The 23,575-nt window shown below is 31.7% G+C and overlaps 1 protein-coding gene across 1 annotated transcript in view; it reads left to right on the top strand.

Annotated features, from left to right (window-relative positions):
- The window catches only part of LOC143915205 (uncharacterized), a 203,263-nt gene that overhangs the window by 135,554 nt on the left and 44,134 nt on the right, over positions 1-23,575 (top strand). The window contains exon 5 of the mRNA XM_077435704.1: positions 2,568-3,168. Coding sequence (XP_077291830.1) covers positions 3,087-3,168 — 82 coding nt within the window. The 5' untranslated portion in view covers positions 2,568-3,086. The remainder of the gene's footprint in view (positions 1-2,567; positions 3,169-23,575) is intronic.

Here is a 23,575-nt window from a genome sequence, read left to right as displayed (position 1 = left end):
ATTTTCTACACTGCCAGCAGATCATTAAATGCCGTTTTTATCGTCTACTGTTTATTTAATATTAATTTTAAATATAATTTAAATAGTTCAAAATTTCATTCCGTCAAATGTGAGTTGGCCTAATGTCCGTTAGGTCAATAGTCCGTCAACCGAAATGATATGTACAAATATTGCGATTTTGGATATGAGATGACATCTTCTGGAATCATCAGTTTATGAATATTATCATTATTTCATACGTATGTAGGTTTGTGTTAATAATTTATATGAAAGTTTCATCACTGTATGTATTATAACTGCGAAATATGATTCATTGATGTTGTATAAAAATACTTTTTAGAGTATTTCATTGGAATATATACACTACAAAAAAGTCCGCTCAAATGTTGCTTTGTGAAAGTTTTATTCTACTCATCTCGAATATTTGAGGTTTACTCTAAGTATGAAGATGAACAATTGTCATTTGGAAGGAATGCGCTTTTGTTATCTGGTTGATAAAAGCGAGCAATGTCGAGCACATTTTGTAAAAATGATAGGTATAACAATTTCAAATATTTGAACGCGAGAAATATACAACTATTTTCCGAATGTCTGCGGTGGAAACTTTCGGAAATAATTTTCAGCATTCGAAGCAAATAAAATCCGTTCGAATTGGAGACACGAATTTAATCGCAGTCGTATAAATGTGTATGGATGTTTTGCTTAAATCGAATACGATACTCATAACGACGTAACTGTATACCAAAGGGAGCATTGTTTTCTTTTTCCTTTTTTGTTTTTGGCGTTTCCTTTATTATTATTTAATACAGACACAGCGTAGCTCGAGCTTTTCCGATACAGGAAAAGTATCTCCGTTGATATTATGGAGCGTTTTTAATTTCACAAACAATACTTTGTTTCCCATAACAATGAATGAAACATTGTATAATATTGTCCCATTCGATATATCTATTATATTTTTGTCTACACTATCGTTGACTTTATATAAAAGATTACAAATATGAATTATTATCACAAGCTTTAAGGATCGTCTATACAAGTACAGCTCAAACCTGCATTTGCATTTAAAAAGCAGTACGAAAAATACTATTTAGTACAATCTATATGGACACGTTACGTAATGAGTTAGTGACGTAATCTTTACAGCAGTAACCGACACGATCTATTAATATTATACAACAGTAAATGCCACCGAAACTTATAAAGCAAAACCGATTTTTGTTGGCCTTTGTGGAAATATTCACGCATAATGCCACTTAATATTTGCGAGTGTACGCATACGCATATGAATATTTTCGGAAACGTCATATTGTGACAATTATGATTTGACGATATGACGCAAAGCAATATTGCACCATATCGTCACATTTTGTAATGTATATGTAAGCTAATTTTGCCTTGTATTCGGCCAAAACTTATCTGAACGTGTGCTGCTGTATAGCATGAATAGTCTTTTCGTGCTCTAATGTGCGGGGCTGAATAGTATGCATATACATACCTCTATTAATTTTATACAACAGCACATGTCACCAAAAGGTATCAAGCAGAACCGGTTTCCTTGGTCAATGTGGAAATATTCACGTATGACGTGACGTCATAATAATGAGTATGAATAACGCATGCGCAAACGAATATTTTCGGAAACGTAATATTGTGACAATATTGACTCGATGATTCGACGCAAGCAATATTGCGCCGTGTCGTCATGCTTTGCAGTTTATATGCTAGCCGATTTTGTCTTGCACTCGTCCAAAACAAGTGTGAACGTGCTAAAAATGGGCGGTACTGTATAGTATAAATATAAGTAGTATTTTCCGTGCAGTGTTGTGCCGAGCTGTTGCCAACTATGAAATTCTGGATAATATGAAATGCTGGATATTATCCAGCGGCGTGGACTAATGGTTAGCATCTTATGTTTTCGAGCAAAGTGTCACACGTTCGATTCCCACTAGAGTCCCGTTGTTGACCGACCTTGGTTTGTGATTCGAGGTCGATCGTTTCTTATTAGAATTTGCCGATTCTTTTGATTTTCATTAAAACGGTTCCTGTAAAAATTGGCATTCCCTTCCCAATTTCTCTCACAAATCTTGAGTTGTTCAGCGTCTCAAGGTTCGCCGGTTGTATAAAAAATGCTGCAATAATTTCTCCATATGTCTCTGTGCATGATTATCGTACATGAATATTCGTACTGTATAAATGCTTATTGATCATATTACATAAAATTGTTTGCAATGTACTTTGCAGTGTTTGACCATAGATGTCGTCTATTATGTAAAAGTAAATAATGTATTATACATATGTAATATGGTGTGTGTTTTTGATCCGTATTGTATGCTATTAGACAAGTGTACATGTAAATAAATAAATATAAATTGACCTATATTTGCATTATATTTAAGTTTATATCAATTCATATTATTAGATTTTTGACACTATCATTCAAATCATTGTACAAAAATAAAATGCAGTACGAAATTAATTTCGATTAAGTGATCTTTGATTTAAAATTGAATAAGTGTGTTATTTTTATTTATGTTTCTAATTGGCGTATTTTTAATTTGTTTCAGATCAAATAATACAGTGAACTTTCCAGTTGTGAAACAACAAACGTCCTTTACAATTGTGCGTTCGTACACATTATATCACATTGAACACTTCCGAGAGCTTCTACACAGTTCAGGTCAGAGATTACGCGTTACAGGTGAAAGCATCCATTGTGTAACCTGTATATGTGTGTTGTGGAAAATTAATTCTAACTGAACGCGTCCGAGTAGCGATACGCCTTCAGAAACAGACAAAAAAGGTCATATACACACACACACACACACATCCGAATAAAGGGCGAGGAAGCGAGGCGAATCTAATTAAAATAAATTAACGAAAGCTGCCTCTGCGAAGAATCTTTATCGGTAAGCTCTTCTGGCGCTAGTTTTACTCTGAAGTGTAAATGCCGGCAATGGGAAGAATATTCTGCACTTGGTGAACGAGTTCGAAAAAATTACCATACGTGCCGAAGTCGTTGAATAAACCTGCACTTTTCCCGCCAATCCACGTTCAAGAGGTTACTGCAATACGCATCTGTTACGATGAAGCTGCTTTTGCATAGATCAAACGTCATGGATGCTTCCAGCGTGTTTCTTCTCGTCGTAGCCCTGGCTTCGGTCAAAGGTCAGTAAAATATTTATGAATTCATTATATATGTATAACCCCGGAAATATATAAAATCGTCAGCATTCCATTCATATGTATTTATATTATTGAGTACGTCTTATGTAATGCAAACATTTAATGAGCTCCGGTACTAAAAGTCGATGATTTTATACTGTAGAATTATTGATAATATTCAGAGTGTTTTGTAATATAGACATAGCTAAGTACAAATAAATCTTCAATCAACAGAGATTTTCATCAAAATGTATAATGTAATAATTCAAAAATAATCTTGAAGACACTTCATATTAAGTAGTACTTAATGAATTTTGGAAATGAATTTCATTGAGTTGTTTTATGATATTAATAAAAATAATGTACAATTATTGACAATTGAACTATTGATGGGTTTGTTTTAGATTTTTCTTACAAATAATTTGCATTTGTGAGATTTTGAATGTTACATAATGAGCTTTATAAATACATTCGAAACTCGACATCCACCAATTAGAATCAATTAATCGAGCAAAATTTATTCAAATCTCTTAAACGCGCCATCAAAGTGTAATTAATGGATTCTTCGTCGTAAGCTTTCACAACGTCGAGTGTTAAATTATTGGAATTTAATTCGTACACTTAAATCCTTCCAAAACTATTATTTTATTGAATAATTTAAGACTTCTCGTAGGAATAGATTGGATTGGAAATAAAATTTAAAATTCATTCAACTGTTATACACATAATAGAACCAATCTAAACTAAGTTTTCCAATCTTGGACGCAGGAACGTGATTCATTAGTGCTTTCAGAATAATCAAATCCTTCTTGATCAAATCGAATTATATATTTTTATGTAATGCATACTGTATTCTAAGCATGTCTTGAATTTATACCAATTACTACGTAATGAAGTTGTCTTGGGAAAGATTTTTATCTTTAGTAGTTTTCTGGATATTTTGTATTTAAAAATAATGTCATATTAAACCGACAAATTCTTAATAGAGTCATTTGGCTTTGTTATTCATCATCATAATCAGTGATATACATACATAGGCGTTAACATTGATTTGGGAAAAACTTTTTTAATCTCCAATGGTTTTCTGTTTGACATCTGGAGCTTAAGTAATGAAAATTTGAATTTTCATACCGTCAATTTCATATACATATATAGAATGGCTATTTAAAGAAAAAAACGATTAACTTCTACATGAGATGATTACGATACCATCCAGATTTTTTGATTTGCTTTTTTTTGTCATTTTTCACAATAAATCTTTTATACTATTTATATTTAATAGCTACTGATACGATGATCATCATATAACTACACTGTTTGACACGAAAATTGGTTCAGAGACGAGATATGACTATTCTTATAGATCTATGGCCAGTAAATACGAATTTGGTAATAAAAACTGTTGATTGACCAATATTCATTATGAACAGGAAATTGACAGATTTTGAGACATCGACAGAACAACATCAAGATATAGAAAAATCGCGTGATTTAAAAAAACATGTCTCCGAATCAACATTTTTATAAGAAAAGTCATATCTCGTCTCTGAACCAAAAAAAAAGTCGTCATTTGTCGAATAGTGTTATACAAGTGCCTTTATTGTTCCGTTATTTTAATATTATTGTTATAAAAAGAGCTCAAAATCTTTTTTAACAATAATTTAATTTTTTTTTATTATGAAGAATTTTTCCTATCCTGTTGTAAACATTCAGGTCTTTTACGGTTACTTTTAAGTTTATCAATGAAGCCATTTGTAATTATGTAATACAATCTCCCGGTGATTTTGTTACTATCATCCAGTAATCTTTTCAGTAAACATTTCAGTCGGGATTTGAACCCATCATTCTTCAACTGACAAAAGTTATCCAAACATATCCAAACCAATCGAATTACATTTCGGCCGGGATTTTGACCTATCATTCTTGAACTGATACAAAATTAATCAAACACAAACCAATCGAATTATGTACATACATTAAAATGTATTAAAAAATAAAATTCATACTCAATGGTGACTATTTAGCACGGGTTTCGCGTACCGCTTTCGTAGTAATCTCCTGTACGTGTGAGTGTATCCGCGGCGTCGGCTTAACGGTAAACGGCGTTACTGGTGCGGATGTAAATCTGCTAGTTAAAATGCTAATCCACAGTTAATGAGTTAATGGTATAATAAACGGCTCTAATGTTACCGACAGAGGCTACCAGCGCCACCTACCTATCCGGCTCCCTCCCTAATGGGAGTGTTATGGTGTCCTACCTATATGGGAAGTATTCGATGTGTATAGGTATATGCATATTATATGTATGTGAGTATGTGCATGGGATGCGGTTGCCATCCGCTAAATAACCGGGGCGTGTAGGTGTTATGGTCGTATGCACGAAATGAAAACTCGCATTTTCCAATAACGCCGCACTATTTACATACGGAGCTTATGTATTATTCCACCGCTGAATCTATTAAATTTCGACTACAATTTAGACGAGGTAATTATTTGAATTCCAACGATTACATTATACATTTGAGTGGTGGTTATTATCTATAGGTCGATTTATCATTCGCTGTACATATGTATGTGTTATTTATTTATTTAAATATATTGTTAAGTTGATATTAATTGATCGCCTGATCTCGCGCTCGTGTATCTTAAGTTGTAATATATTTTGACTAGTTGAAATTAGGGCTTTCAAGTCGGCCGAAAACATCTTTCAAAACACTGAAAGTCGGTTTTTTTGCTCGATCAATCGGCTTTTTAAGGTTTCCTTTAATTAATGTTTTTTTCCTCAACTAACAATTATGAATTATAATTTCTATGAAAGATAAAAAAAAGGTACGGCACTTAGCGGTGGCTTTGAGATAGTAATGGACGAGGACCAGGTCATAAACCAATAAATATTATTGAAATTAGTTTCAATAACCTACACAAGGCTTTTCACAATTTCAGTTCAATCTTCTTGATAGTAGCTTCTTTAAATCATTTACTAATTTGTGCGTATTAAGGATCTGTCATTTTATGGCCATGATATTTGTAATAACAACAATGTAATAATAATCTTATGAAAGTTCATAATGTTTATAACTCATTTTAATTTATAAGCAATTATTTTTTTGCATAATAAAATGTATATTTACAATTTTTTTTTCGATATAAAATTTTAAACTTCAAAAAAATTTTAATTTTCTGAAACCGTTAAAAGCCTGTCAACCGGCTTTTTATTTGTAAAAATACCGAAAACCGGCTTTTTCTTTTGGGCGGCTTTTTGGAACTCCTAAGTAGGAACATATTCCTCCTTAAGTTGATTTATATGGCGACTTACATTTCAACTGGTCAAAATATATTATAACTCAAAGTACAGTTTAACCATAAGTTGGTATTAGGTTAGATAGAGATATTAGATTTTCGTGAAAACGTCAGTCAACTAGTAAATTGAGTTGGAAAGATACATTTCTGTTATGATCATCTTTAGAATTATCGTAATATGGTACTCATTACCTTTATTCGCAATACCTAGCAATTATTAACGCATTATTGAATTCTAAACCATTCATAAAAACATCAGAGCTGTCAAAACTCAACTGTTATATTACACCTGGCGCACATCGTTAAAAGTGTATTTGCGCTTGTTGAGATATAATATACTAATTGAATTGTATTAGAGTATGAATGACCTGAAGCGCCAGTTGGAATATATTACAACTGAAAATACACTTCGACTGTATAATATACACTAGATTTGATAAAATAGAAAAACTCAACTGTCGAAGTTATAACTTTGTCAATAGAATCAATATATCTATATAAATTCTTCGTGTAATTGAATATACATATGTATATAAGAATCAAATTCAATTTACATTAAATGTGACTTTCTTTCATTATTTCGAATTTTCAAATCACTACGTATAACACACCCGCTTACAAATGATCATCTTATCGACCTTAGAAATACAAACACAATCCTTTGAATTGTTCTCATATACATATGTACATATGTACATGGGTATCTGAACAACGCTTCCAAATTCAACATTCACCCAACCGTCAATCAAATAGCGAAATTTACACTCGCAGACCTAAACAAATTTCAGTTTTCTGCCTACCTATATACATACATATGTACTATAATGTATATTATATAATTTGATCATGCGTGTTTCTAATTTCAACGGCAAACATGTTAACTACGACCGATAGCGATGTAATTGAAGCGTTTATCAAATTCTACACCGTATGTACGGCTACCTAATATTTACCCCGGCGCTGTGTTTATTTTTGAGAGCGACCTTTGGGGATAAATAGGAATTTGGGGGGGTGAAATTTACCGTTACAGAACGGATTCCTTTTACTACATACTCGTGGTATGTATTATATTATACGTACATTGTACCTGCTGTGTAGAAAATGGCAAAATAAACTGAACGCACTCGGCGCGAATTTATTCAGAGCCCGAAAGGGGAATTTTGAAGGATTCGATTTGTTTCAAATTTCCTGGTAAAACCGACTTCCTTCTCTTTTTTCTCCCCGCTGCTCTCGTACGAACCTCCCGCCGAGACATGACAAATTTGATTTGAAATCGATTTTCGTCCCCGGGAATGTGACTGACGAGAGGAAATTTCGACACGATAGTGTTGCGGTTTTGTGTTTTTGCGAAATGCCTCAAGACGTATAAATAAATATAAAATGTGAGTAAGAAATATATGTATATAAAAAAAAAGAATAATGCCAAATATTCGCGGCAGGCAGACGGTGCCATCAATCGTGCGCGAAAAGCTCCCGCGCGGGTCTAGATTTTTCCGCGAATTTAATCAAAGAAAATCTTGGCTTGTTTGCGAATGTGAAACGACGGCTCTCTTTATATTATTTATGTTTGCATTTCACCGGAAATACAGATCAGCGCTTTTCAGCAATCGATCGCTTGTTTGTTGCGAACGCTGAATGTACGGTATCGTTTGTATAATATCGATTAAGGCTATTGAGAAAATTATTTGACTTATTTTATACTACAAAAAAAAATCCTATTAGAAGAAAGTATATAACGGATATAAGTGTATAACGGATCATATTTATGTATTTTATTCATGTTTTTGCATAAACATATATGAACAAACGAACGTATATACAAACAAAATATATACATACAAAGTAAAATGTTTGTTTTTCCGATATAAAAGTCTACATTCATCAAATTATAACCAAAATATTTGGTATAACCTTCGTGTATGTATATATATGTATATCGATATCGATATCCGAACATTGATAATCATAGGTTTCAATTTTTTTTTCATTTCTGATCAATCAATAAGAAGAAACATCCCACGTGATTTTTTTTTATGTGAAACTACTCCGTTTATACGAAAAAGTGAAATAATAAACTTCTAAAGCATTATTTAAATAGTAAATATCGCTATGAATTTGATTGAATTTTTAATACAGTAATTATATATTATATTTACAAGAATTGATTAAATAGAAAAATTAGCTGTCGAAATTTTAGCTTTTTGAATTAAATTAAGAAATCTATATAAAACCACGTAATTGAATACACATGTATAAATCAGGTATCAGACGCGTTTTCTTTTGAAATCAGCTTTTAATTTACATTTAATGTCACTTCCTTCATTATTTCGATTTCCGATATAAAAATCTACAATCATTGATTTATTACCAATAAATTTTGTGGAAAATAGAAAGCAATGTTTAAATATAAAAAAGTCACATGAAAATTGGTAAAAATCGCGGTTTTCACAAACTTTAATGGGCTGGTGCAGAATTTTTTTTTTATAAATTTACATAATTTTTAAGGACCCCCATAATACAGAACGTCTTCTCCACCGTATGCCACTTCCAAATTCCAAAATTCACTGTTTTCGATGAACCCTAATGTACATACATACATGATACATATGTACGTAGGTAATATATAGATTTTCTGAAGCCAATATATTTATATACATATGTATAAAATCCATCTCCGTATAACATGCAATTACGATCTACATATAATAATCGTAATTTAAATGCAAATATAATTTAAAAAAAGTTGATATATGTATATAAAAAAATCATTATTATAAAAAAGTGTACATGTCGGTACATGGTGTATTATATTTGACAATAGCATTTTCAGAAATCGTTACATGGAATTCACTGGAATTGGATACATAATATTGTATTGTTTTTTTCGTATGATAAAAGGAGATATCTTACCTTTCCAGAAAATACATCTTATAAACATAAAATCAAGTAAACATTTACGTATATAAAAAAAAATTGTTTATATGTTTGATCGAGAGAGGGATAAAAAATGAAACAATATCTGATATTGTATTAAATTGTAAACATTATTACAGCTCAAAGTACATAAAGTACTGAATTTCAAGCAATGTGATACTTTATATAAAGGTTGTGAGTATTACGCAAAAGAACCGTAACCGATATATAATAAACTGGCGCATATATCACCGTGAACGACACCGAGTCACCGCCGAGCAATATATTATTTTCACCCGTTGCACTCGTGAAAACTTGCTTTTTGCCACATGCGAAATTTCGTATGCGCTCCGGAGTGCAGCGTGAGTGATGCGCTCGTCGGGAAAAACGTCCGGAAAATTCCCATCGGTGGGAAAATGCAGACGCATCGGACGCACGACGCGTCAACCCTCCTCCTCTCACGGGACACATCAATTCATTAACTCGACGTCAATGCGATACATCATCCAATTTAGCCGGAAAACAGTCAAGTGGTAGTTTAGCAGTCTGTATGCAATTTTTTGGCGTCGGTTAAAACGGTCGGATTCATTATGCGAGTGCGGAAAATTCTCGCAATCATCGGTCGATTCAACGCGTGACAATGGGAGAGGAAATTTCGTTCAGTTTGATTTGGTGCATAAATATTCCGCTGGTCAGTTGACTGATTCCAATTATAAATGTGTCACATCAACGGTTGGTCGGAATATCAAAATTATTTAGCACATATTGCCAATTCGGAACACGATCTAAGGAAAATCTAGCGGACATTTTGTGAATTGTGCTAATTTCAACTGGGCAAATTTTGCGGTTGATTGGATTTGCTGAATTTTAATTTCATCGGATGCATAAACTAACATATGATGAAACTTTTATAAAATTGAACCGAATTGCGTTAAATTTTCGGTATGAACTAGGACATTTTTTATTTATAATATACTCCATTATGTAAATAAAAAATACTGCAATATATAATGATAGTATTTCGTATATTCAGATTTTTAAAATAATTTTATACCGATTATATTCATAAATACTAAAAAAATGTTTTCGGTGAAATTAAAGCCAGTATATGTTGTTACAAAATTGTATAGTTTAAAAGTTTCGTGGAAAATTATTTTAAATTATATAATATCACAAAAATTGTTATGAAGACAGTCGCTTATTAAAGTGGGAATTTGAATGTTCCTTGTTTATAATTGTAAATAAAAAAATACAGAAATAATTTGCAAAGATATTATTAAAAGAGTAGAGTAAATTTATTATATTAAGAAATGTCATTATAAAATGAAATTATTTTTAGCTCAAAACTTACATTTGAATTAAAACTTAAAATAATTTTTAAGTTTTAATTCAATAACAGAAAAAATATTTTGAATTTTTTCTTGTTGAAAAAGTATAAACGTAGTTTTACTTGGGGTATTTTTCATTTTAAATAATTGTGTTGTTTGTTTTTCTATATTAAGACTCTTATTCTATATTAAGATTCTTATTCTATGTTTAATATATATAATCTGATTTGATCTTTTTTGATTTTAACTCAATATATCTCGTCTTTTTTTGGTTAATATGATAATCATATATGTATGTACATATGTAGTTTTACAATGCTGACATATGAAATATCTAAAATATAATAAAAAATAAATGATCTTTTTACCCATATATTTTAAAATGTCATGGTTAAAATATATGGATTGGATTAGAAGCTAATATTCCAATCCATATATTTTAAAGTAAAAGCTAGCAGTCTAATATTAACTTCAAATCCAAGTATGTGGAATCAATAATTGATTCGTTCAAACAATTCACGTTTCGAATCCGCCATCTGAAAATAACTTCAGAAACACACAGATCAATTCTATTCTCGGAATACTTAAATTCAAACACACATATGTACGTTTGATTTATATAATTTAAATAAATCAAACGATCGGGTCGCGTGGAAGTCAACCGGGGAGCCGTCAACGCGTACATTTCAATCGGTTGTGATTTATTGAACTTATCGGCTTAGGCCTACGTCAATTTAACACGATTTCATTAGGCGCACGTCACTCGATTTTACCTGCTGTCATCTGTCATCTGACAGACACACGCGTCGCCCATACACATTTCAATCTGCTTCGATTTTGAATTATTTCCGAACGATCCGACAGGAAAAGTCAACCGTAGAGTGCACACCCCGCGAACTTGTTGCAGCTACGAGCCGGATCCGAGCACGGAAAACCAATCTATGCGTTTAAAATTTAATCAAAATCCACCTGTCGACGGGCAGTGGATACATTTTAAATATAACGTATCCATTTTGGTCTCGGCTGGACGTTAATTAAGCCTGTGAAAGGGCGCTCGTTGATGAAAAGCGGCTGTAAGTGACGCCCGGGACCCTAAACTAACGTACACCTCAACTTTAATTGAAAGTTTGTTCGACGAGTTAAAATCTAATCCAGACCTTTCTGTTGTCATTGTTGTTATGTTCGTATGTTAAAATTGAATATTCCACGCATAAAATGGTTTAATGTCCGCTCGAAATGTTGCTCCATTGTGGCCTACTTGCTACTAACGGGTTAAATTGAATTTTGTAACACTTTTCAAAGCTTTGATGTATAATTAAATCACGCAGAAAATGTCCTTTGATAGTTTAAGCTGATAGATATTTATTCAGAGTAGGATTTTAGGCTAAATGAGATGGCAAGAATGAGAGGTGATCTAATTGAAGCCTATAAAATAATAATTGTCATATGATAAACCTCCTTAAGTTTAACGATAACTCTCATCTAAGAGGTCATAATTTCACAATCCAAAAATATATTTACTTCAAAATAATTAGAGAATTCTTCTTTTCAAATAGTGGTTAAAATTTGTAATAGTCTATCCAGTGAATTAGAAAATTCTACTAACTGACACCTTTTTAAAAATAAACTTAACGATTTCCTTAAAATAAATGAGTTATCTATCTTATTTTCTTTATTTTTTTAAATATTTTTTCTCTATTTTGAGCTATTTATATTTATTTTCGGTTTTATTTTTTATCTAAATTGATATTTGTATAACTTTATGAATTAAGAAACCCATTGGGTTCATCAGCAATGCTGTCTTTCTTAAGTATTCTTATATAAATCAATGATATAATTTTTGAAATTGGACCTTTTCGATACTTATGTATAGAAAAAAATCTTTGTCTATTTTCTGATATGAAAATCAAAAGTTTTTCATTTAGTTTCACAAAATGTGACAAACTATTTCATGGTACTCCAAATTAAACTGTAAATAGGACAGGTGGGACTGTGGGAGTCTGAATTCATGCAAATATTTTTTTAATAAGTTCCTATTTTTATTCTGCTATTAATATATAAAATTATTTAGCACCAAATAATCGTTTGTTGTAATTTTCATAAAATTACTGTAAAAATAAAGTTAATACATTTATTTATTAAATTCAATATGGTATAACGATGTGTTCAAGCATCTGCAAGCAAAGGACAATTTATATTTATCAATTGAATTTTTTTACTACACCTGTGTGTAAATAGATACGATAATAATTTAATATAAACTCCTATTCTTTGTATGTACTTTTATATAGATAAAACAAAGTTGAAGCTTCTATAGATTTGAATTATTTATTATGATTTATATTATATAATATTAAATAGTGGACTGTTTTACTTTATCATTGTAGATATATTATATTTTAGTGTAATTAAGTAATTGAAAATTTGAATATATATTTTAAATTCAGAGGAAAAGGCTTTGAACGTGAGCCTCAGTTGTGAGGATTCGCGTTGAATGAACGCGGAGAGCGGATTTCATCGGACGTTCCGGGAAAACCGGAAACCTCGCACTTCTGCCACCATCAAAAGAAAATTCGCCTCGATGAAAACGACGTCGGACGTTTTCCCCGCATTTTCCGCCATAATTGTGGCGAAGCGATGATGTTGTTCGAACCTCATTCAGCCGAGAGCCCGCTCATTAGCGGCCGGAGGCTGCTCGCTTCCCCTTTTTTCCGCTTTTCTCGGTCATCAGACAAGGCCGTTTTTCCGTTTTTCCAACGTCCCCTCCTCTCCCCTCCACTCTGAAATCACCCCCTTTTCTCCCATCGTGCACGTTGTGAATTTTCGCCTTTTGAAGAGGCACCGCAGCGTTCATGAAGGTTCAAAGCGAGAGTCAATTACCGCTAGCCGAAATTGCATAACGAACGAAGCCTTCCGTTTGGGAGAATCTTAATGGTCAATCAGACCAACTTTTTTGCAATTTGACGGACGAGTTAAATAACAAAAATATTATTATTTTACAAAGATAATCACCAGAAATATCATCTCAATTGTCCACCCGGTTCTATTATGAAAGATTAGTACTCGAATTCTTCTATCTAAGCGTTTCCGTAAAGTTAAAAATATCAGATAGTAACGTAGTCAATATGCATACATTTGTATTAGTGTGTGCAGGTCTCGAAAAGAATATGATAAAATAATGCGAAAACTGGGCCTTATTATCTAAGGTTTTAAGGTATTCCTTTGAGAGATAAATGTCTAAAGTATGACATAGGATAGATACAAAAAGGATTTTACCGAAATAAGGGGCTTACTTTCAGTGGGATCCCAGATTATTGTCGACCCGAAATATATCAATGATCCATACATATATACATATATAAATGTATATATTCTGATTATATCGTTAATACCGTTGAGCGATCGTTCATACATATATTCGATTTGCGTGAAATTTTCGCAGACGATTTTATTTTAATTCTCCTTGTTTTTTGGTCGAAATAGAATTGGGGGTGAGTTGGAAGAGCAGAACAAGCACTTTGTCATAAATTTTCACCCTAAGGCATTTGTCCTCGCTCCGGAAAATTTATGCCCCATCATTGGAAAATCCAGGTGTTTTCCATCGTCTGCTTCTTGACGCAGCAATTAGAATAATATCCTATATTTGTAAAGGTTTAGTTATGATGTTTTTGTATGAATTTAAATTTAATTTACAACGAAATTATTTTATTGGAAGTTGGAATGAATGTATTGAAAAAAGTCTGCGAAAACCATGAAAATATAATCGGCCGGTGAAATTGAAAAGTTTTAAATGCAAGTTTCGCAATACGACTGGCCAATTCCGAAGCACGAGCGCATTGCAGTTCCCCGAATAAATTTTAACGAGTTTATAATGTGAAATATTTGTTTGCAATATACCGTGGAAAACTTTCGCGAATTGCACTTTTCGCAGTAAAATATTACGTGGACATCTTTTGGTACGGTTCCAATACGAATCGACGACGTTAACTTCCACTCGCTCAACGTTTCGTAAATAAAATACGGAACATTTTTAATTATCGATAAAGAGAATTGCTTCATACGAACGAGTGAATCTATTCTCTAGTCTAGCCTAGACTCTATTTTAACTTGGCCGTTAAATGGATATTTCATATCACGTGATACATTCATATGGTCAAGTTTAATTGAAAACTTCGCCATATGAAATTGAATTCTGACACAATACCAGAGACGTCTCTCGCGAGACAAAGCAACATGAAATAAAAAGCGTTGAGTTATCGCAGGGAAAAAAGTCCTAAATAAATTTCGATTCGATTTAAGTGGTTCTAATTATGACGTTTAATCGATGGGCGAATTTTCCGGGCGAAATAGTAAGAGAAGGGTTCGAATGCCGACGATTTTCGACCCCACTCTTAAATGTCACCGTTCAAAGGCGCCTAAACGGGCAGACATGATGAAATTTAAAATGCCTCAGTCACTTTTTCCGTCGGTTCGGGGGGGGGGGGGGGTAATGTGATTACTTAATAATGAATGAAGGGTGGAAATTTGGCCTGTCAATTTGTGTTTTGATGCTTATCGCTCGTTAAAATTTTCCCACAGGCTCCAGAAAAAAATTAAAAGTTAAAAGCCCCTCTGCAGAATCGATCTGATAAAAGATTCTCCCTCATATTCAACGTTTATACGTTTTTAATATATAATATATACATGTATTCAATTTTGGTATCGGCTTATATTGTGTGTGAAAATTCAACAAAGTATTAATCGTACAGGGAAATTTTATTATTAGTTTTATAAGCTGTTCAGTGTGCAAAGTAATTAACAAAGCCTTTGTAATGGGAGCTGAAATTTTTCGCTACCATTTTATTTTATATCATAGAGGATTTACCACTTAATTTGTTTCGTAACGTTTGAAATTTAAACAATGCAAAGCAAGGAATTTTTAATAAAATCTGTTGAACTTAAAAAAAATCCCGCTTAAAATAAATTAATGAACTAAAGTAAACAATATTTATTTTAGTTCATGTATCGTAGTTTATATGTACATATTTGCAGAAGAAACCACCCTTTGATTAATAGTAAAGAAAATGAAAAAAAAAATTAGTAATATTTTTGCTTGTGTGTTCAAACTCCTAAGCGTTATATCTATAGTATATATATATGTATATATAAATTGACTAAGCTCTATATAATGAAATCCACCAGATAAGCATATGCAGATGTTTAAAATCCTTGTACACGTTTAGATGAAAAAACAACATCAGTCACTCTAAAAACTTTGAAATCATTCATCGCCGAATACACAAAAGCGGTAGGATTTTCGTCGATAGCGTTCGAGTTGAAATGTTATGTTTAACCCTTAAAATCCGCATTTCTAAAGAAGGAGCACGACAACGCGAAAGGGTAGGATTAAAGTGACCGCCCGAACAAGTAGAATTATTATTGTTGGGGATTTGAACGGCATTTAGGGACGAGTTTCACAAGTCACTTAAGGGGTCAATCGATTGTATATTTTAAAAGCTGACCTTAAGTAAATCTTGACATTGTCATCGTGAAAGAGTCACGAAGCTACACAACATATCAAATATCTAATATATAATATGATGATTGAACGAGATAATGTTGATGATAGATTGTGTTAGTATATGAGGGGTTGTGATTTTCTCGCCTCCATAGCCTTGTGAACCTTCCCGGTTAACAAAATTGATAAATCGTTATCTGTAGTTGACGCCCATAGGCGAGACATAGTTTTAACTGTTGGGGTTGAGGTGTGTATCTATCTCTAGGGAAGTTGTATGTCATCCGTATTTAGCGCGATGTCATCAGTCATTGTCTCGTTAGACAACTTGCGTGTGGAAAACAACATTTCATAATGAATTCCTCGCTAAAACGATAATTTCTCTTTATAATATAACAGCGTAAATAAACTTTCGTCGTATTTATGCCGACATGCAAATTTAAATACGTGTTTTGCGTGAGCAAAATCCAACGCGAGCGTCGTTCAATTCGGCCAGTTTCCGTTTATGCAATGTTGTATTATCAAAATTGTATTATACATACGACGATACTGCCTTCAACGGAAATTTAAATATTATATTATATTTTAAGGAGTTTGACCGAATTTATAATTTCGTATTCGCAATATATTGTACGAAAGTTCAAACATGTTTCGGAGAAAATTATACATGAAATTCATTTCGTTATGTTTTTTTATATTTTTAAATTGAAAAAATTAATTAATATGTAGATTTTTGTTTTCCTGTAGTACAACAAAGATATTCATATTAAAAATGCATGGTTTTAATAAAAAAATATACAAGTTTGATGATATTATTTCAATGTTGTAAAGTAGTAAAGTAGTAAAGGCATCCTTATTTGGACACCTTTATGCATCCATGCTATGAAATTTGTGATAAAATATTTTATAGCTAAATTAAGACTCAAATGAACATCAGTAGACATTTTTAAGTTTAAAAGTACATAAAAAAATATATTTAAAATATGAAAATATTTAAAATTGCGTTATCAAAGTGTTGTATGTAACTTTTTTGTCATTTTCGCATGCACATATTCAAATTTATTTTTAATGTAGATTTATTCGTGATGATAAATATCATTAGTAGTCTCATTACAGTGCTCATAATGTAATGATTTCTACTGAGGGGTCATAGGTTTAAGCCCTGGCCCGGTTTTGCTGGGCAGACCTTGGATATATGACTCCAGGTCGATCGTTTCGTAAAAGAGTTTGCCTATTTTTCCGATTTCATTGCTGAAACGGTTCCACCAAATTGGCAACTTGTTCCCATTTCTCGCAGATTTGAATATCTCGGATTTGTAAATTATTATAAATATTATGAATATGCTACCCACTCTAATTTATAAAAACGTATCAATTTGTCCATAGATGGTATTGGTATGGTATTGATATACTAAAATATGAAGCCTTTAAAATCTATATACATATTTTATATTTTATTTTTATTTTTACATAGATATATACCAGGTATCCAGGCCTAGCAGGTAAACCCCAATGCGCCTTCCTAGAGAATTAATTACAAACATTGCAGCATTTTTTTTTACATAAATCGTTGTATTACGAGAGGTTGAAGATCACGAAATTAATAATTAATTGATTAATTAATTAATCCATAGAGACATCTATGGATTTAGTCTGGTACATATTGTTTTACATATTGTACAAAAATCAAATTCAGATATTTGAGACATAGCGAGAAGGATAGTTTTTGTCAATTTGATGGAGGAATCGTTTCAACAATGAAATTAGATAAATTGGCAAACTCTCATAGGAAACGATCGACTTGGATTCACAAATATAAAAATCTGACCAATCAGCATTAAAGATTAGCACAGGATCGAACCAGATAACCTCTCGGTGCTAAACGTAAACGCAACCACCGAACCAAACTGCTGGTTATATGACTTACAGATAGTTACCAGGTAGTGTTGCTTCAAAACTATTCGAAATATGAGGTCAGTAACTGTAATAAATGTTGTTTGCAAAAGCAAATATCATAAAAACTGTATATTTTCAATATAAAAATATTTTAAATTTTACAGAAAAATGTTCTTTATATATATTAATACATTTTTTTGTTATGAAAGATATTCAGTCTTGTTTCCGTTCGTAATAATTTACATTTCGAAGCCGAACGTGCGTGTGTATACAAGCGGGTGAAAATATCCGAAAACGTTGTATATTTTACACCTCTCTTCTGTACTCCCATCACGGTTGTGTTTTTGATTTATTTTTTATTTTTATTTTCAACGGATATTCACTCCAGTCTATCCACACTACAAACGGGAAACAGATAATGTTTTTCAAGCTAGACAATCTGTCTTGTTTACATTAACGTGAAAACAACGGTTCGGGATATATCAGTCAAGTGGCTTACACTGCAATAAAACCTTGTTTTTCACTGTAAAGAGCCCTCATATTCAGACAGGTTTTCAGCATGCCACTCTCACGTATGTACACTGAATAAAAACACTATGTATAATATGTAAAATATTAAAAAAATACGATGCTGAGGATTCGGTTTGATATTGTCCTGTTTGCGGGCTTTAGGGTACATTTAAATGGAAAATTCTTTTCAGACTGATGTAAAAATTAAATTTTATGCAAGGTTAGAGCTCAGAGTGAAACATCTCGATTTTACATACAATTTGAATTTTTATAACGGTCCAGATTTACCCTTTTAAATAGATGGAATATGCAAAATAAGACGGGGGGCAAAAAAAAAACCGCGCGCGCGGCTTACACGATTACGAGAAAACACCTAGATTTTTTTTTAAATTGAATTTTATTATAAATGCAACCTCCCCCTTAGAATAAATTGCCGCTGAAATGGTTTTCATATTTCACGGTGGAATGTGATTTTTTTTCGTTATTATTATTTAACGTGAACCCTCGAAAAAAGCGGCTCAAAAGTTTCCTCTTTATATTTTCGGATTATTTTTATATGAAAATCATTTTAATGCCGCGTTTGAAAGATATAAATGTAGCATCCCCAATCAAAATTACACATAAATGAATCCGGTGAAAATTTCAATGAATTTCAACCGAGCTTTCGGATAAACAAGGCGGCTCTCACTTTTCAGAGCACGTAACTCAAAATCCGTTCCGTAGCCACGTTTTACTCATTAAAATCTGCTTATCGTTTAGTTTTAATTAAACATGCGATAAGTGTTAGCATTCGTTATTATCTTCGGCGAGCTTAGAGGCAAAAAGCTTTGAGCCCCGTGACTATTAATGAGCTTATGGGGGATTAATTGCTCGTGTCCGCTAAAGCTCGCTAATAGCTTAACTCGTTCATTATATTACCAAATTAGCGCACGGGTGGATTTTTAAATCAATTCGTAGGCCCATTTGAAAGTGCGTTTTGGGATTATTATAATATATTAAAATCGTAGTCCGACATCATTATTTATTTATTTTTTAACACTGGAAAACGGCGAAAAATTATTCATCAAAACCTAAATATTCATTAATTTGGACATAAGTATGATAATGAAATTGGGTAATTATTCATGGAATGTTTCATATTATAAATATTATTAAATAGATCTGAAGATATACATATGTGAATAATCTGAAGATTTATAAATCAAAATTTATAAACAGATAAAATATATGGCGAAAACTAATACATTTTTCGGAATGAAATTAAATGATTAGCTTTAGATTTGAATTTTTGAAAAGAGTTGCGATTTTAAAATAGGTTTAAAAATTACATTGAGCAACAAAAATAAATGACCAAAGCGGATACTAATTCCCCTTATTCCTCCCGTATTCTGCGCGCGCACATTAATACGGGAGGAAAAGCCTGTTCCTCTTGTTCCTGTTATATCCTGCTCGCGTAAATTAAGTGAGTATATAAGAGTCTCGTAACGGAGACCGGTAAATACATATAGTATCAATTTTCAACATACTTAACGATTACTATTTTTTAAATACCTCCTTTACGTTTTACTTACGATAACAAATCAGGAAAAAGTTTGCCGCATTACGATGGTGTAAATATATCGTGTAAGACGTGTTTGATATCTGCCCGGCGAGATAGTCGTTGACGTTTATCCATCGTTTGTTTATTAGTTTGAAACATAGATGGCGGTAGTAAAATAAAATTATTGTTTTTATTCAAAATAATTAATAAATGACGAGTAACGTACATATGTATGTACATATGTATGTACATATGTATGTACATATGTATCTACATATGTATGTATATATGTATGTACATATGTATGTACATATGTACATCTATAGTTGATTTTTGTTTGTCCATCAAGTTGAAACAATCATGTAAAATGTACATACATATATAAACATTTAAAATCTAGCATATATTATTTTTTTCATGTTATTTTCTTACCATTTAAGTATGATTTCTTTGTTTAAATAAAAATAATAATATTTTTTAATATAAATAGAAGAATAGTGTGATCCATATCATCTTTATTAATAAATATATACATATTTTTGTACATATGTAGATAAAGCAATCATTAAATAAACATATAATATTGAGATTACAATACATATATGTTAAATATGAAATAATAATTTAGAATATAAATAATTTGTGTATTGATGATTAGAAGTGAGTAGCATTAAATGGCTTTGACTATTAAAAAATTTTTTGTTTTTTAGATTTGTTTAGGTTATTTTTTTCTCATTTTAAAATCGAAGGTGGGCTTTTTCAGCGAGAGGGTAATCGTCTAATTTGTAATTGCCAAATGATGCAATAAATTCAATTCGGCTAATAAAGTGTGGGGCGCGTTCGCAGCGGCGGAAAATGAGCGTAATTGGGCGCGCGAGCCTCAAATGAATAATGTGTCGTAAATCAGTGTTTGCCCGCTAGGTAAATAATATATAATTTATTGGCTAGTGTAATCGCTGAATAATAGATGGCCACACACCGCCTGAAAAATTTATTGCTGAAAGCTCGACAAACGAGAGAGATTCGGTTTCAGACCGACGAAACAATATAAAATATATCGACAGCCGTGCGAACAAACAATTGCCCCGTTCGATCGGAAACTAATCAAATTTAAATTCAATACTTTTTCAATGGATCGAAATTCAAGATTTTATCGGATTAATACTCGCAGTGATGCGATAAATCTCACACAGGTCAGAGCTCATACCATACAATTCGATGATTTAAAAATAGTACATTGATAGTTTGAATTTTGTATGGATCAAATTCAGTACCGGAAAAATTGAGCTTCACATCATAAGTGTTGATGAGTTCAAGCACCATTTATACATATTTTAATGAATAATCTGCATATATTACAATAAAAATAGTATTATTGATTAGTAAAGTTTTGCTCAGTTGAATTCTTTTTGTTTGTATATGCATCGTATTCAAGCAAGTTTCAAACAATAAATAAATGTACTGAATGTTGAACTTTGAACAACAAAACAACAAAAGCTGAAACTTTGTTAGAAGTATTATTATCAAAACAGTTTTGTAAATAGACAGGAATCAAAATGCATCGAAATTATTATTAATATAATCGGATTTTATCTACAAATGATATGTATATAGTTCGGGGTGTAAAACTTTAAACGAGCTATTCTTTTAGAATTGTTTCTTTTATATACCTCCTTTACGTTTCACTTACGATAAAAATTCAGGAAAAAGTTTGCCTCTTATCCGATCGTTTTCATAATTTGCCATATTGCTCATTTTAGTCATCAATACAAGTAAATGGATCCTCCGCCATTACGATAGAAATAAAATACCGTTTAAGAAGCGAAACAAGTCCGAAATTTTTTTATCTCGGTTACGTCTCGTAGTCATTAATTTTATACATAGATGGCGGTAGTAAAATAAAATTATTGACATTTTTTTTTTGATCATTTGACCATTTGCCACATTGGTCCAAGCTTAAAATAAATAAAACTGGGTTGTATATTTTTTGACAGAATTTCTTATATCCCTCTATTTGTGACCATAACGTTTATTAAATGGATCTGAACTTTGAAAAAAAGCTCATTTAAGGGGTTGGATTACCGAATGGTACCCCCTCTTACCTTATATGTACACAGATTCGAGCAAAAGTAAGTGCCAATCGGAAATGAATAAAATTTGATCTAAAAACAATATTTAATCTTATTTAAAATAGGTATATCTATACATATATAATGTATGTACGTAAATATTCCAATACGTTTATTTAAAATTGAAATAACTTTCAAGCGATCGGTTCATACTTTCCCGAGACCTTTCAAAAATTTTCTCCTTGCAGAGTATATTTAAAATCTCGTACCTATGAAAGTCACTCGTCGAGTTTTACACTCGTTGAATTTTATTCGCACTTTCCCGTGGAGAAAATTTACGGCCGCCTCATAATTCGGTTACGTCAAAGACACCCTGATCAAAAGGAGTAAACAGCTCCGGTTCACTGATTTCGTACACTTTACACCCGTTATTTTCCAATTTTATAAATAGACTTATTCTGTGGACGCTTGAAGAGAATTTTCCGCGAAAAATAAGCCTCACCATGGCGGCCGATACGTCTCATTGGAGAACGGCTTTTGTTTGAACGCGTCGGAAAACGCTGACTCAGATACAACTTTTAATGCTAAATTTTGTGAAAATTTTATTCGAAATCGTTTCAAGTACGCTCAAGATGCTTTCCAACTGAATATTGATACCATAAACAACGATTATATTGTAATGTTGGATAATGTCTGACAAGATGTTTACATTGTATTGATTTCGTTGAACCATGTTTTTGAGTACTTGCTTACAATGAAGTGTGTAATGAATACTCTATTGTTGCTTTTAATGAGAATAACATAATAAGGCTCATCAATATTGTATGGAAACATACATGTAATCTACATATGTATAGTAAATCTTGACAATTCAATCAACTGAAATGTACTTATAATAATATGGAACACAACATGTATTATTTATTTATTCAATAGCGAATTATGTAACAAATTATATTAAATACATTGTTTAAAAAAATTCCTCCTTAAAATTTAGGACGTTCGATACTTGGTGAATTTTTAAAAGGTTGGCCTTAGGTTGGTTAAACAGGTCTTTAAAATGGGTGATCCTTTTTAGTGAAGATTTTAATAACTTCTTTTGAAAAATTAAAAATAAAATTATTAAATGACTTTCCTATTAACAGTATAAAAATCTAAAACAACACTACATTACTTAAAAATATAATTGTTTTTAAATAATCGGGTATTTTTGAAATACCCATATATCTAAAAGAAATGCCCATACATCAATGTATTCCTTTATAAAATTTTACTTAATATTATATGAAATTAAATACTCTTAAGAAAACTTTTTTCATAGCATTCATAGTATTGTTAAAAATAATAAAATTTTATAAAT

The sequence above is a fragment of the Arctopsyche grandis genome, chromosome 8 (assembly GCF_051622035.1).
Source record: "Arctopsyche grandis isolate Sample6627 chromosome 8, ASM5162203v2, whole genome shotgun sequence".
NCBI lineage: Eukaryota > Metazoa > Arthropoda > Insecta > Trichoptera > Hydropsychidae > Arctopsyche > Arctopsyche grandis.
This window is presented reverse-complemented; position numbering and strand designations above follow the sequence as displayed.